Below are 16367 nucleotides of genomic sequence, written 5' to 3'. Positions count from 1 at the left end.
GCAAAACTCTGGCGTTCATCAATGTCTGTTTAAGGGGAGGCTATTTAGACGAGCAAAAATGCAAAGCACCTTTAAAAGAGCTCAGCTACACTCTATCGTACTGATATGAAAGAGAAGAAATGAGACACAAAACAAATGACGAGTGACTTAAAATATGTACATTTATACACATGCGAGGGTAAAAGGGCCGTAAGTGATCTGTGGGTGCAATGAACGACAACGTCATCGACAAAACATACATGGAGGAAATCATACGAACTAAACAAAATGTGGTTACAGAACACAAGATGTGACACGTTTAAACTGCTAAAACCTTACACAGCTGCAGTCGCCTCCGTTCTTCATCAACTGCAACGCTTTAATGTATAATTGGATGTATATGCAAGTAGTTAAGCGGGTCGTCCTTCTTCCACTTTTAGGCAGAGTCATCGGTGAGTTACTTTTCAGTCGGGAGAGGAAGACTTGTAAATGGAAGAGGTATTTCACTGCACATAGACCCATGTAAGTGTATAGACCTATTTAGCTTAGATACTGTATCTGCGTAGCTTTTTAGGCATAATAATACCGCATCTGCGTAGCATTGACCATACATTCATGCTCATTCACACAGGTACTTTAATGTACCAGTACATAAACCATCCAAGAGAGAAAAACAGCTATACAGAGGAAGCCATTATAGCAGTCACACAGTTTTGAACTTCCCTTTTGCTCCATCCCTGTGAGGAATCATTTAAAACATTTGCTTTTATTCTGTTGGAATTCCAAGGAATGGTCTGCTTAAGAGTGAGTGAAGAGACAATAGAGCTTATTTGGCAAAATGTGTGATAAATCCATGAAGAGGGACACAATGGCTATATACCGGACAATAGATGCACCCAACTTTGTAAAAAATATTCTACATATCTTTTTTTGTGTGTGTGTTTTAATCTGCATGTGTTGGATCTGCAGCCCAACCTTCCTCTTGTTTTTCAAGTTCCAATCCATCATTTTGAGAGATCCGTCACCGAGATGTACTGGAAAAAGGCGATATGTGAGGTTTTTGATGCTTCCCAAAGAAGGGCCTGATCCTACCGTAACAATTTTTGATAACTTGGTAGGTTATACATGCATTAATGTGCAATTCAACGAGCAAACACACAAAACTGGATGCACAATAAACATTAGTAAAATCAACAATGTACAGGCTTTGTTCAAACATCCAAAATGTATCCATATATGTCAATGGCTTAAAATGATGTGCATTCCTGTTTTATTTCTTACAGAAATTAAATCTCTATAGGTTGTTTTTTTTTGCATTATTTTATATGTAGTATGGAGCAGACAAGCATTCATAGCTAAGGGAAAAGAATAGATAACCCCATTCAGCTCAATCAGTTAAGAGCTTTCTGTTGATTCAGAACCTCACACACTCCATCACATCTTTCCACCTATATATACAGTTACATACTATACACACCTAGTTTTGTCTGCACAATGTGTTCAGCCGTGCAAGTGTGCCCGTGCTCTACCTGTGAACTCATTACATTCTAATCCCCGCCAAGGTACACAGTCATTAGAGTATATCAAATCTGCTGTTCTGGGCCAGGCACCTGGGATTGATCTATCAATCTATCATGCATTCCTTAATCCTCGAAAAAGAAAATGAGTCGAGTTTTCAAATGAGCTGATTTCCTCCGCCTGGCTGGCGAATGGTGCAGTGGCCGTGATGAGGATGAGTAAAAACCAACAGCAGAGAAAGAAAGAAGAATTGTGAAACGTCTATGCGAGTCAGTATATGTGTAAAGCGCCTTTAAGTAAAATCTGAATTTTGCAGTCCTGTCATGAACCACATGTTTTTTTTTTTTGTGTGTGAGTGGTGAGGCTGTATTGGTGTCTGTGTACACAAACGTCTAGCCCCAAAACAACCTAGAAGAAGCAAATCTTTTGTAGATGAGCGTGCATGAGATTAGCTTGTGCAAACACCCACATCGGTGATGCTGCAGGACAAACAAGTTCCTGCAAGAGCCCCCATTGTCTATAGTCTCCTACAACGTTGTCCTCTTCTCTTCCGCATCCCGTGCTTCCATTTCCATCATCGCCACCCGATCCGAGTACGTTGAGGACAGGGAGTAAAGATGCTATGCATGATATGTATATGATATGAGTGTCTCTGTGCATGTGTGTGGTTCCTAAAGGGGGATAGTGGGGGATTCACAGAGGGCATCAGAACAGGGTCCACTGCAAGCAAAGTGCAGCAAAGAGCAGTGCGAGGCTGCAGGGCCGTGCCCAGCTGGCCGACGCTGAGCCCCCTATCACCTTCACCGAGGGGGGCTTGGAAGGGTTCTCGTATGTGCTGTCACCTCCGGGCCTTCTCCCTACGGGCTTCCCTTCGCTGGAGGCTTCTGTGTGCACTGTGAGAGACAGAAAACAGATAGGAGGAGAGAAGAGGGGAAGAGAGAAAACAGACAGAGATAAATGGTTTGGCTCATCACTGTAATCATGGTAATCTGCTTTAATGTTCAGAGTCCTTTGGGCTTGTAAAATTGTATATAAGGGGCTTATCATCATCCAATCACCATTCCCACCATCTTATCTCAAGGGTTTTCAAAAACAATCAGACTTCTGTGTAATTATGTCTGTTACATTTAAAGAGAGTTCATATGTAAATCAGAAGAAACACAGCTGCGGGTGTTTCAGTCGAAAGCGCCAATAATTCATTTTGAAGAGTGCTTTAAGACATTAAAAAAATGCATTTATAGTGCCACTCTGTAACTATTCAGCTACCGAATGCTTTCGTATAAAACCTGTGCCGCTATACGCTCTTTTTCTGGCTCGTGGGACACAGCAAAATAAAAACTGAACTCTCCACACACATATCATGATGGAGGACCGACCGGGTGTCTAATCTCCAGCAGCAGATGATGGACAGTCCTAACAGTGTCATTACAGCCAATCAGAGATAAATCAGGGTGATGAGGGTCGGGCAGACATTAAGCACCCATTTTAATCACAGTCCCTCACAAACACACATATAAAGTTACAAACACACACAGACACTTTTCTGCTGACATTGGTGGAATCCAAGTTCACTCATGTCTCTACCCCTGACTTGTTCTTCCAGTCTCTCTCAAACTTCATCATCACACCCCTGGCTCTGAACGCATCTCTTCCTTCTCTTCATCTCACTTCCCGCTGGGATGCGACAGTGTGTTGATGTCTCTAAAAATCATAAGGAAATGATTCCTTCTGCTCATTACCCATCCTTCTTTTCCACTCCTCTTCACGGATCCCAGCCGGACCCAACCCTTCGAAGCTATGTGCATCAATGAGACCGATTTAACACCCTCTGCACAGCAAAGTGCACCACGCACTCTCAGTTAACCTGCATCACACCGAGTGTCATACATTTAGTTTGTGTCCATGTGTTAGAGTTGAGTCCATGAGATAGGTAACCAGACCCTGCCAGGTGGTTTGTTACACAGAACTATCTGAGAAGCCGTCATTGGAAACTGTTTGGACAAGGGCAGGCACTTTCAAAAATACTTGGCAGGTGATTGGATGCACCACCTGTCAATCAAATTTTACCGAAGCCAGGAGAAGAGCAAAAACATCTTTTCCATCGAGAAAAGCCTTCAGGGCCGTTCTTTGCTCTTCTTTCAATAAAGAAATACTATCCAGTTCTGCTATAACTGATCCTATTGCAGCATCTACGCTAACCTCTCCAGGAGCCGCCATCGCTGCAGCCAGCAGCTCCCCGCAGGACGCTGATTGGTTCTTGGTCTGGCTTGCCGGACACAAACGCATTACTTGAAGCCTGACAAGATGGATTTTCGTGTGATATTTGATCCTGCGTGATCTTGTGACATCACGAGAAAACCAGCTGCCTTACAAGGTAAGGAGTAAGGGGCTCTGTAAGACTTGTGTGAGTTCCTAGAGAGGGACGGAGTGAAATAAGGGAGAGCTACTCCCAAAGGATACAGAAGAGACAGGGGTGAATGATAGGCTGACTGTGTGCTGTGATAACTACTATCAGAGTACTGACAGTGCCAAAGCCCAGTGTCAAAATGTCTTTTTAAGCTGTCACTGTCAGAAGAACAGGCCAAGTTTGCAGTGACTCCCCACCAGTGTGTGTAAAACTGATCTGTCTAGAATGCCGTTGTCTAATTAAATACAGTTACGGCCTCCCGGGTGGTGACTTGACTGTCAAGCAACTTGACAGCCAGGTGTGTGATAAGTTATCAGCTATTATACCCATATAAAATGTGAAAATTTATAGCACTGCACGCTAAGAACTAAATCACTCTTTTCGCCGACATAAAAGCACATAATGCATTGCTCTTTTAAAGCTGTCACCCAATACGATTTTTTCCCTTTCACACCTGGCATGATCAAATGTGTAAATCTAAGAATACGTTCTTTTGTAAAACTGAGAATGCATATGAGCCCATCCCGACTGTGCTCTTGGGTTTGTATGCGTGTGTGCATGTGTGAATAGGGCTCGTCAGGGCTCCAGAGAGAGGAGAGTTTTCCGTGCCAATGGTTTTTGTTGTTCCAGTAGACAATAGACAAAGACATCACTTATCCTAAATCAGATTGCTGTTATTGTTTCGATGGAAATAGGCTGCATCTCATCAGGGAGATGTCAGAAAACAGCGTTTGAATGGGCCAACACAACACTAATACGACTCCACTGCAGGCTAACCAACTAGCTAATTAATGGAGATCGTCCTTGCCAGAACAACCAATAGACATATATAGACAACAGACCTGCCAACTTGTTAAAGGCATGGTGGAATGCATGGTGTTGGAATTGCGTTGTGATCTTTGAAATAAAATAAAATTGGAGAGAATAAAATGAAGTTACAAGGCTGAGACTCAATACCCATTAAACTAATCATCTAACTAGGTCCGTTTTAAGGCAAAGCCAAACTATGATATTGCCTAGAGTGCCACCAGCTGGGAGGGGCGTAAAAAAGAAGAAAAGAAAGTGGTATCTGTGTAATTTACCGTATGTCTCATTTACTTTCAAATGCCTATTCGTTTGCAAATAAACCAAAGCTCACACAACACTCTACATGCCCTAAAGATGTAGTCTGAGCTCATTAGACCAGGAGGAGATGCTGGAAAAGACCCAGAACATGTACAAGAGATAATGTATTCCAACAGAATATGTTCCAGTATCCTCCACAATGAAATGAAGGACACGCCTGAGCTGTTCTCATGTGCTGCTGCTGCTGCTGTGACCTAGACCCAAATCATTTTAGAATATGTTTTATGAATAGATTTATTCTTAAAGATTACATCGTGGGCCAAAACCGTCAGTGGTTTGAAGTCTTGAAAACAGATGAAAACATCTGTTGTGAAATAGCAACAGTTAAATGCTCCAAGACTCTTGGAGCAATGTCATTGACAGGTGCAGTCAAATTTAAGACATGGTTATCGTTTTATACTGAATTTGTCTTTAATGCAATAATGCATTATGTCATATTTATCTTGGGAGTAAAACAATGCAAAATCTTTAAACAATTCAAACATTTATTTTAGCAGATTTACCATGAAAAGGTTCTCAACATGTGGGGAAAAAAAAACATCAACACAGAGCTCACACACGCTTGATAAAGGCCAAGATGATTTTCATGCTGTATTTTAGTTTTAACTGATCAACAGTAAAATTGCTCTGTGTTGGCTGTGCCATTGGTTTCCTATGGGGAGAGCAGTGCCACCCAACTAGACGGAAGCGCTACCCTCGGCGTGGCGAACCGCTCGAAATTGCCACTGAGAGCTGTGCTTAAAGTTAAAATTATTTCAACTTTGACCTTGGTTGCCTCTGACCTTTTCAGAGCGCACCCAATGAGATAACAGCTGCGACTGCTGTTGTTGCCTAGAAACAGTGAAGTAGCTTCTTTGCGCACCTTTTGATGACATATCATACCTGCGCTGTTCTTTGCCACTGCACCGTACCTCGCCACGCCTCGCCACGCCAAGCAGCACACCTCCTAATGTCATCCCATTTCATGAAAATGTTATGTGATGATAATATTAACATAGGCTATAATTTGATTACAATATTTATCACGTGGTCGCAGTTTCGAATCCGCCTTGGGGCCCTTCTGCCCTTCGGTTCTCCCCGTGTTAGTGTGGGTTTTCTCTGGGTTCTCTGGTTTCCTCCCACAGTCTAAAGATATGCAGGTTAGGTTAATTGTTGACTCTAAATTGCCCGTAGGTGTGAATGTGAGTGTGAATGGTTGTCTGTCTCTATGTGTCAGCCCTGTGATAGTCTGGCGACCTGTCCAGGGTGTACCAAGCCTTCGCCCAATGTCGGCTGGGATCTGTCCAGCCCCCTCGTGACTCTGAATAGGATAAGCGGTTACAGATAACGGATGGATGGATTTATCACGTAATACATTTATCCATACCACCTAGCAATAGTTGAAAATGATTTAATTGTTAAAGTTATAAAACAGAACAGTAGAAGCAGTAGAAACTTGAGAAAAAGAGCATTTTGCATTGTATTAAGTCCCTCAAAGCAAGCAGCAACTTGAGGTACAAAGAAATGAAAAAGTGAGAGAGCAGGAGGATAATGGAATGTGATGTTGTTGTCATAATGAGACAATGTTAGCAGATAAGCTGTGCTTCATAAGCTGGCTCATGTGTAAATCCCCCAAATGTGGTGGGGGAAAAAAATGGGAGAGCAAGCGAGAGACAGAAAAACAGAGGGTGTGGGAGGGAGTGAAAGATGACGGAGAGGGTTAGAAGAGGAAAACAGTTAGTATGGCTTTTCAGTACGAGGATGAAGATCCATCGCCACTTGTATCAAGGCAGATGGAATCAGTCACCCCGGGCGACTTCAAGGCTGTGCGATGGCACATCGACATGCTTCCCCCATTACGACAACAGTCGGTGACATATGGTCCCCACCAGTAAAAGACTAATGTGATTTGATTGGTAAAAAGCTTTATAATGGGCAACAAACAGTGACAGAGAAAAACAAGGTGCCAGAAACCCGAGAGACAAATAGAAATGGAGTGCTAAGAGGTCTGTACAAGACGTCTGGGAAGAAGTGTGTAAATATGTCGGTGTATGTGAGTGCTGGTATAAAGAATGGGTTGTTGTAGCTTTCATTTATCATTAAAGCCTGCAGTGGACAGGGTCATGGAGCGGAAGAGGATGGGGGATCATGTCACTTTGTACATGTGAACATCCAACACTGATATATAGTAACTACACAAGGAAGCAGCACAGCTCAACCCCCAGCTTGTTAAAGAGGGATGTTCTGTCTTCTGACACCTTGTTGACCTCTGTGTTGGCTGTGTGTGTGAGAAATGGCGCTTAGTGTCCTTTGCCACTAATGCCTCTCCAGATGGGCAGATTGTGTGTTTGGAGGAGCCTCCATTTCCCACTGGCCAAAGAGCAACAACAGCTGCTTCTAACAAGCCACAGCACTGAAGAAGAGGTGGACCTCGGGCTCCAGCCAAGAGGAAGGAGGGAGGGGAGGGAGAGAGAGAGAGAGAGAGGAAGGGAGGAATAAGGGTTGGAAGGTGAGTGGGAGGAATAACAAAACGTCCTGACCATCATGTCTTTGGAAAAATTCTGAGGGACCATGTCAGTTTTCTACCGCTGCCCTCCTCCCTCCTTCTCTCGCTCTCTCTTTCCTCCTCTCTTCTCCTCTTTTGGTTAGCCAGCACACTGCTGCCACACAGATTGAATCGTCAAACCTTTGCAAAAGGGAAGAAGCAAACTGTTCTCAAACAATCCTCCCTCTGTCCTCAACTGATAAGATTTAATCTCTCTTTTCCTCAGCGCGTCATACCGTACATACTGTAGACAAGAACACACACAGGCAGCACAAATGCATGCAACATACATGTACGCACAAAAGCGTACTGGGAGAAGCAGTACTGGGAAAACAGGGCAAAGAGTTTATTGAGGGACAAATCCAATGAGTTAACCTATGGGAAACTATGTGTTGTGCATGGCTGTGTATGGGCTGTTCTCATACACTGTTCGTAACTATACCTACGAGAAGTAATGCACTGTAATTCGTATATATTCCACAAAATCAGTTCATGTGTAATTCATGTAATTGTGAACCAGGAAGTATAAAGAGTGACAAACGTTGCGTACGGATGGATGTGTGGGTCAAAAAACACCGGACTTTCGGCCGATGTTCGTGTCCCGTGTAAAACCAAAAGACAACGTTGAGTTATCTGTCACATCACTTACATACTTAAGTAACGCCACTTCCGGAGTTATTTTAAACCAAACCACGAGCTCTCTAAGTAGCTTTGTTGCCTAAGCCTAAGGAAGTTGTTTCCTGTTAAGACAGAAGTTTACTTTGAAAAGGCCGTATGCATGTAACAAGTGGAAATTGACACGTGTTGCTGGACATTCATAGGAAAACGAACGAAAAAGGAAGAATAACTTAACATAAGTTACCATAATAATAACTTAAGATATCATATGAACATGACAATAAGTTGCTGTGTGTGTCTGGTGTGTTGTGCAAGCTTTGCATGGGACTCTTGAGTTGAACACTAGCTGCAGGGCTGTAATCCAGTGAGGAATGGTGCTACTGTATGCTGGGGCTTAGCAAGCTGCCACACTATACGCTATCAAGGTGAGAAGGCGGCTTTTCCAGGCTCAACACTGACTTATAGCCATAACAAACATAAATATGAGTCTATTCAATTCTGTGTAGTTTTTTTCAATTTCACTAAATTAAGATTGGCCAAGAATAGTGTTGTAGCGCTTCAGTTTAATTACATTTGTAACCAACTGTGTAACTTAACCCCACATAGACATTACATGTGTAAATAGAAGACTTTGACCTGTTTATCATATGCTTTAATGCACCTGTGGCAGTTTTCACTCCTCTACCTGCTGTGTACAATTATAGAGACGGTCAGAAGGTGGAGGTTTGATTTATGGCACATCGAGGGAGTGTGGTGTAGGTGGGTGGAGGTCAGTAACTTCCTCCTCCTCACTCTCATTCTCACCATCTTCCTCTCTCCCTGCCTTGACCTTCAGGGTCTTCTCCCTGCTAAGCAGTTGATGGGAGACGGATGCAGGGAGTGGGGGGGTTGTAAAGCAGCTCCTGGGTCTGGGTTTTGACAAGGCCGCTGTATCTGCCTCACGGCGACGTTTCATTAAGAGGTGACCTTTGACACATTTTTTACCACTCACACAGGCAGACACATAAATGTAAGCATGCACACACACACACACACCGATTGGACATGGTGTTTCGTCTTGAAGTGAGACGATATGTGATTGCCGAGTCAACCCTCTCCACAGCGTGCGCTTTGTTCCAGCATAAGTTCAGGACTCGTGAGCATGAGCAACTGTTCCTCTCCCCTGACAGCTCTGCCAAGCGTCTGAATTACGACACTGTTGACTTGCTAGATCAATCCTTATTTGCTGTAAAACAAGATCTTTATGCAATCGCTAATATGTCTTTGAAGCGTGGGCGCGCCGTCAGCTCGCCGTTTTACAAAGTGCAGCGAAGTGAGTGGAAATGATTTGTGCCGTAAGTCTCCGTCATTAACAGGGACAGAGCGTTCTCCTCTGATCCAACCCGATGATGTGTGACCTTTGACAGGTATTTGCTACCTGCCATCCATCCCTTTGAAAGCTCTGTTTCCCCAAGTGAAGAGAGAGGAGAGACACAGATGTGATTCCACTACTTCCCTTTTAGTATAAGCACATATTTCACAGACGTTTTAAAGTTTCATGATTGTAGATTTTGCCTTGTAATTTCAGAACACTTTGGCCACTTTGTGTTATACAATATTGATACATAGAGGACTTTAACCACACATCCATTCAGGGACCAATCTTACTCCTGAGTCCTTGGTTGAAACATTATCATCATTTCCACAAGATGCAAGACTTGAATGCATGAGGAGTCCCATACACACCAAGAGTCTCTTTTTATTCTTTTGCAAAGCCAGCATCACTAGGACACAGAGCTATCCGTCAGCCTCCGATCAGACCTTTGGACACCAATAAAAGACTGATGCTGCTCTTGGAGGCTATGGATCACGGGTGTCCAGACGTTGTTTGGGTACAGCTGGAGAATGCTAAAACTCTCTGGGTCACAATGTTGTTTTAAGACTTCCCTTTTCACCGTCTCACAGACATTTACCTTCCCAGGCACTCACAACCTTTCCTTATCTCCTTTCACACACCCTTTCTTACAAAGAGGGGTAAGGTTAGAGGGTGGAGTGAGAAGGGGCAGGATGCATTCACACAGTTCATTACTAGCCATCCATCTTTGTGCTGTTTTTGTCCACGACTCTCTCTTTATGTGGTGCCATGTCGGGCAGGGGCTCCTCACCCCGTCAAACTAATCTCCCTCTTGCGTAATCTAAGTAACACACACACACTTCTCTGGGAACTGTCCCTCTGGTTCACAGGCAACCGATATAGAGCTCGGGTACAGGGTCTCTGGCAGGCCACTAAAGGGGCAAAAAATACAGGGGCACCAGTGGGGAACACATCCTAGCCTACAGCTAACCTAGCAACGGGCAGAGCAGCATGGCAACTCCAGAGCAGGGATCAGTGCAATGGAATCTGCCCAGTGCGATTCTTGGCTGTACTAGACTATTAAGCTCCTTGGCAAGATTAAGATTTACTCCCCTATACACACAGACACACACACACACAAACACATACACACAGAAACAAATAGGCGAAAGGGGCCCTGGGAGGACAGTGACCTCCACCAGTCAATGTGACGGATTCTCAAGATGGAGGGGAATCCTGAGGAGAAAGCAGCCTCTATGCAAGGGAGAAGTTAAAGCCTCAGCCTCACACACAGATGCTCACACCACATTCCCCACAGAACACAGATTTCGGATGATATTAGTGTTCAGTCTAGAGTAGAGATGTGACGGTGACAAAATTTTCCCACTGGTTAAAAAGATGGCGCTCAATATATGTAGTGCGCTTACTTTGATCTTTACCGTCGGATGGCTGGGTGTCTGACCTCTCCGGTCCAGCTTTCGCTGCGAGGCCGCAGGTTTCCACCTGGAGCCGCTGCGCCATGCATACCGGCTGTGACTGCTCCGTCCTCCGCACGGCGATTGCCTCATTAACGTTATGGTTCCCTTATGGCATTGGGTTTAAATCCGAAGTATTGCCAAATAGGCGCTTTTGCTTTTCGCTTTGACACCAAAAATCATCCGCCATCATCTTGTCTGTCAACTCTCTCTCGTCCCGTGTGTGGGAAATCTGACTCCTGCCGCTCAGTGCTGAGACTCCGTACGGAGCAGACACTTTCACTTTCAGTTTGTAGCGTTCATTGTCCGACTATGTATTGATAACACGCCACTGATACGCTAAAATGAACTACATGGGTTTTATTTCTATAAAAAAAAAAGCAAAACAACGGTGGGGGCGGTTGGGCAAGTAATGTAATCGTGTATGCCCGACCACTGTGTAACACCAGTAACACTGAATACAAGCCTAGTCTAGAGGTATACCGATTAATCTGCGCCAATAGGACGTTTCACAAACTATTGTTAATCGGCGAAACTGGGCTCTGATAGTGGTCGATGGCTGCACACTGATAGCGTTCGATGGCTGCACAGCCTCCACCAGTCACGCTGGGACAAATTATCATCACCATTTTGCATTGAGGCTCCATACACATGCTTATTGTACTAATTTGGTGTCTAGCCATGTTACCATCCATTCATGAAATGAAACCGCACACTTAGGGATGCTCCTTAAAGCAGATTATTCTAAAAAAACATATGCAAAAGTAGCCGACTAGGCTGGTGCAGAACTAAAGACGATATCAGCCGATTAATCAGGTATCGGCTTTTTCCTGCTGCAAAACTATCGTTATTATATCGGCCTTTAAAAACCCACTATCGGTCGACCTCTAGTTCAGTCACACACACACACACACACACACACACACACACACCTAACACTACACCTGCGTGCACTCAAACACCAGATGCCTCATTGCATTGGCAGGTGTCAGGTCGTCCTTGTGGACAGACAAGCGTGAAGGATGCACAGATAAACTCACATCCATATTCTTTTGCTCTTTCACGTGCACGCACGGCACGCACACACTTCATCGCCATCCATTACAGTCATGAGGAAGTAGCAGTCAAGAGACACTGTCACCGTGTGACATAACATTTCACACATGGATCCACAGGAATCAGCCGAGCAGTACAGACGTCTCAGGTTGCATGCTTCCACCTGTTCTCGCACTCTTGCCTTGAGTATCGAGAAACCAATGGCACGTTCAACACTTTAGAGCTTGCTGTTGATGTTCAAGTGACACTTGGGGCTGTAAGAGCTGAAGTACGGCAAAGCGGGTCATCAGGGTGCTACCTGCTCAGTGGCACTAAGCAGCAGCCCACTCAAGAGTAAATGCAGAGACTAGAATGCAGTCTTGTGTTGCTCCATGTGACTAGCCTCCTCTGAATTAAACTGATCTAAGTGATGCTTGCCTTTTCAACTTCAAAGTCAGAAAACTGTGTGGGATAGGAAAAAAAAAAAAAGTTGCGATGTTATAAATGTTTGATTTTGTGGGGGAGAGTCAAATACTTTGATGTGAACTCTTTGGTTGCATAACTGACTGCAGTTTTAGAATCAAATCACTCAGAACGCTGCTCTAAGCGCGCCGTCAGTGGCCGTTCCCGTCTGATCTGTAATCAGCTGAAGCAGCGAGAGGTCAGCCTCCTCCCAGTCCTCGGGCCTGACAGTCTGTTCCAGGTTCAGCTCTAATTGCCACATCAATTATGGATAAGGGGAGAAGGGCTTTGTCGCTCTCACCGCTGGTCAATAGGATAGGCCTTTAATGAAGTGACTTGTCTTGCATGCGCGGCCCTTTGATGCACACACATATATAAAGCCGCAGACGGACTCGCACTGCAGGTAGTCGATACAAAAATTGGCTCATTGCTACCAACCTCCATTATCTGACCACTCAGGCAATGATAATGCACCTCTGCCATCTGAAACAGATACTCTGATTGTGGCTTTAAAACAAAAGTTTGCATCTTTTTGAGTTTGACGTAGAAGTACTTGTCTGGGAAAATCCCACCCCGAGTCCTTCCATGCTTTCTCTCCTTCACCTAGTCTGTATTTCAACCCTGCATACCAGGCCGAGCTGAGACAAAGAGGATCAGACTCATCCCTGCTTATCCTTCTACTGTATTTTTCAATATCAGTGGAATGTCTGCCTTTATTTGCTCAGTGTTGTGTTACAGCAGGAATGCCAGTTTCTGTGTTAGTAGCCAGGGCTGGGCTCCAGGCGAGTCAAGAAAGTCAAGGGGGTCACTCACGCAAACTCAGCCACCCTACCCCACCCCATCCTCCCATCCAATCCCTATCCCAACCCCCAGCAGAGAAGCCCATTAATAAAGCAGCCCAAATAAACTAGGGCCATCACTAAGTCGCCTCAGCTGTAGGTCTGTCTGTCAGTGTGTGCAGCCAGCAACAAAATATTTCCACAAATTAATTGATTAAATCTGGCCCCAATGACAACCCAAAGGTTTGGTCGAAGCCTAACTGGGGGCCGCGGTGGAAGGGTGGTGTTTTGCACACAATAAAACTCAACTCATATCCATTGAATTTGCAGCTTTCAATAAAGAACACTTTATGAGTCTGGACACCATCTTTAAAATGTCATTTTACTGCTTGGAAACCTGCACATGTTGTAAGGATTTCTTGTTATATTAGCAGAATAACAGCTCCTTCTGTGAGACTTTTATGTGGCTATACGGTATCAGAGCACTGAGTCACTAGCATTCCTTGTTCCTCTGCTGGTAAACTTCATAGCAACCATACAAAACGCTGACTTCTGTGTATTATTTCCACTAATTTCTGAGGTAGTAACTCCCACCACTTCCTTTAGTTTATAACCTGTTGCCACACCAGACGTCCGTGGTGTTTCCAAACGTCCCAAAGGTGTGCTGGAGAGGTTCAATCATAAAGGCCTCACTGATACTGCTTAGAAAGGAAACGATGATGCTGGCTAATGAGAACCACTCTCCTCTGATGACCACGTGCCTGGGGAGCGCTTCAAGCTAATATGCTCTCAAAGTGCCATAAAAACCACGGGGTAGAATATGCCAAGCTGGGAAGAAAGAGTAGATCACAGAGAGGGAAGATGGAAGATGGTATATAAAAAGGGATGGATGGGCGCAGCGGGAAATGGGAGACAGTTGATCACAAATGTGAATATGTACAATAAAAATGTGTGATACCGTGATTATAATAAAACAGAATATCTGTCAAGCAGTTAAAGTGCTAACAAATGGGTTTGGGCACATAGTCTAAAGGATTATCCCTCCATTTGCTCTGTTCGGCGTCTTTCCCCATATTCACTTCAGAGAGAATGATACGGAAATTTCTCAGAATCATTCACAGATTTTGTCAAGTGTTGAGAAAATTACACAATGTCGCAACGTCAGACAGAACAAATAGATGACTCTGCATATCTGAGTGAAAACGTGACTCACTCCTCCCACATCCATCCGCAAACCAGACCATCTTCCTGCCCAGCAAAGCCGTCTCTGATCCTCTTGTTCCTTCTCCTCCAACCCCGCTCTGCCCCGCGGAGCTCTCGCTCAGCCCCTTGAGCTCCAGATGAAAGGCTAAGGGGAAATGGCAGTCCTACTGGTAATATCCGCACAGGGACACGGCCAATACATCTGCTGGCCAGCCGGGCCTCTGCGCACGCCAGTCCCAAGGGGCTCAGTCCGGGACCTAGGATGGGAAGATCAAGGGGCTGGGATTGGTTCTACCCAACCTGGCAGAGTACACAAGCATCAAATCCCCAGCCCGCCCTCCTAACCCCCGTCTCTCACGGTAGATTGAATCATAGGTTTGCATGTTGCAATCGTCTTCTCTGAACCTCGGCCTTTAACATTTCATATCCTCATGATAGCCGTACTACCATTCCTCTGTTACATCTTGTACTGAAGCATCACATCGTAACGCTCTATATCTGTATTACCCCTCCGTTGTTGCAACTGTCTCAAACCACCTCTACCTCTGACCTTGTGTCCTCTCTCACACCCCAACTCGCAGCACATCACCCTTAATCTCCACTCTTCTCCCCATCATGCGAGTTTTCCCAACATGAAAGGCAGGTGTGTGCTGTGTCCACGGCAACAGCGGGCTCGGGGCCGATCCAGTGTAATCCTGCTAACACTGGTGTAGGTTGGCCATATCCTGCCCAAGCAGCCATTCATTTCAGGAATGTGCTTCCTCTGCCAGGGTGAACAGCTGCTGCACACCTTTATGGCCTTTTGGGCTTTGGAGAGTCGTTCTCTCCATGACTTTGACATTCAGGTACAAACAACACAACCGGCAAACCCAAGAACATTACGAGGCAGATATGTCAAAGTTGAATCACCGTATCAAGGTCAGGTTCTGGGTCATTATCTATGCAGTACCATGCAGTCTTTTGAGCAGTCGAGTGGTAGAAACGAAGTGTTTTATACAACTGTGCATAGCAAAAATATAAACTGCATATTACCCTGGACGTTGATAGATGGGGAGTGCAGATTTTTGCTCTGGTGCCCTTCAGCCTTATATTCTAAATCTGCTGATTGGAGCCTTTTCATGCCATACACCTCTCTATGTCTTTGAATGTGTGTGCGTGTGTGTGTATGTGTGTGTGTAGAGTAGGTAAAGAAAAATTCACAACTTACATTGCACTCCATTTTCTTAGAAAAGAAAATTCCACAAAATTAGCAGCTGTGGATTTAAAATAGCGTTCAGAGTTTACTTCCCTTGGGGTCAGGTTTACACACACACACACACACACGCGCACACACACACACACTTACAGCCAGCTGTTTCCTTGGGCCATGCTGGGAAAGACAAGAAAAGTTAATATATTTGTCCTTCTGCTCAGGAGTAACAGAAGCACACTGCTCCACTCTTAAATCTTTCCGTCTTGTCATATTTAGATTATTATGTTCTCTGACAGGATGGCAAAGCAAAACAATCGTCGCCAATGGCTTCGTGCTAATAGAGAGGTTCAGCCACTGAAGTGCAGAGTGTGTGAGCAATGCCGGGGGTGTCTTCACTTTCTTGATGAGCTCACCAGTGTTCCTGACAGATGGTGTTTGTTACCAAAAGAGAATTGTACTTTCATGGCTGCGCGATTCACACTTTTTTTTTCGCTGCACATCCCTCCGGCTCAATCGCAGGAAGTGTTTATCCATGCATTTACTCCTCCTCCTCCTCTTCTCAGATGGATAACCTGCTTGTTTTTATGACTTCTCACACCTTTTGTCAGGCAGATTGCCTCAGCAGCAGCAGCAGTAACGGCACTATACTGCAGTCAAAAAGGTGTAGCGTTGGGAAAGCTTTTAAATCTACCACGTTCCATCCTAAACTCCTTTTAA

The 16367-nt window shown here is 44.7% G+C and overlaps 1 protein-coding gene across 2 annotated transcripts in view; it reads right to left on the bottom strand.

Moving 5' to 3' along the window:
* Window positions 1–138: 138 nt before the first annotated feature.
* gpc5c (glypican 5c) overlaps window positions 139–16367 on the bottom strand; it is a 113110-nt gene continuing 96881 nt past the window's right edge. For both annotated transcript variants that reach the window (XM_037787255.1, XM_037787256.1), the window contains one exon: window positions 139–2390. In XM_037787255.1, coding sequence (XP_037643183.1) covers window positions 2203–2390 — 188 coding nt within the window. In that variant the 3' untranslated portion in view covers window positions 139–2202. The remainder of the gene's footprint in view (window positions 2391–16367) is intronic.

The sequence above is a fragment of the Sebastes umbrosus genome, chromosome 12 (genome assembly GCF_015220745.1).
Source record: "Sebastes umbrosus isolate fSebUmb1 chromosome 12, fSebUmb1.pri, whole genome shotgun sequence".
Lineage (NCBI taxonomy): Eukaryota > Metazoa > Chordata > Actinopteri > Perciformes > Sebastidae > Sebastes > Sebastes umbrosus.
This window is presented reverse-complemented; position numbering and strand designations above follow the sequence as displayed.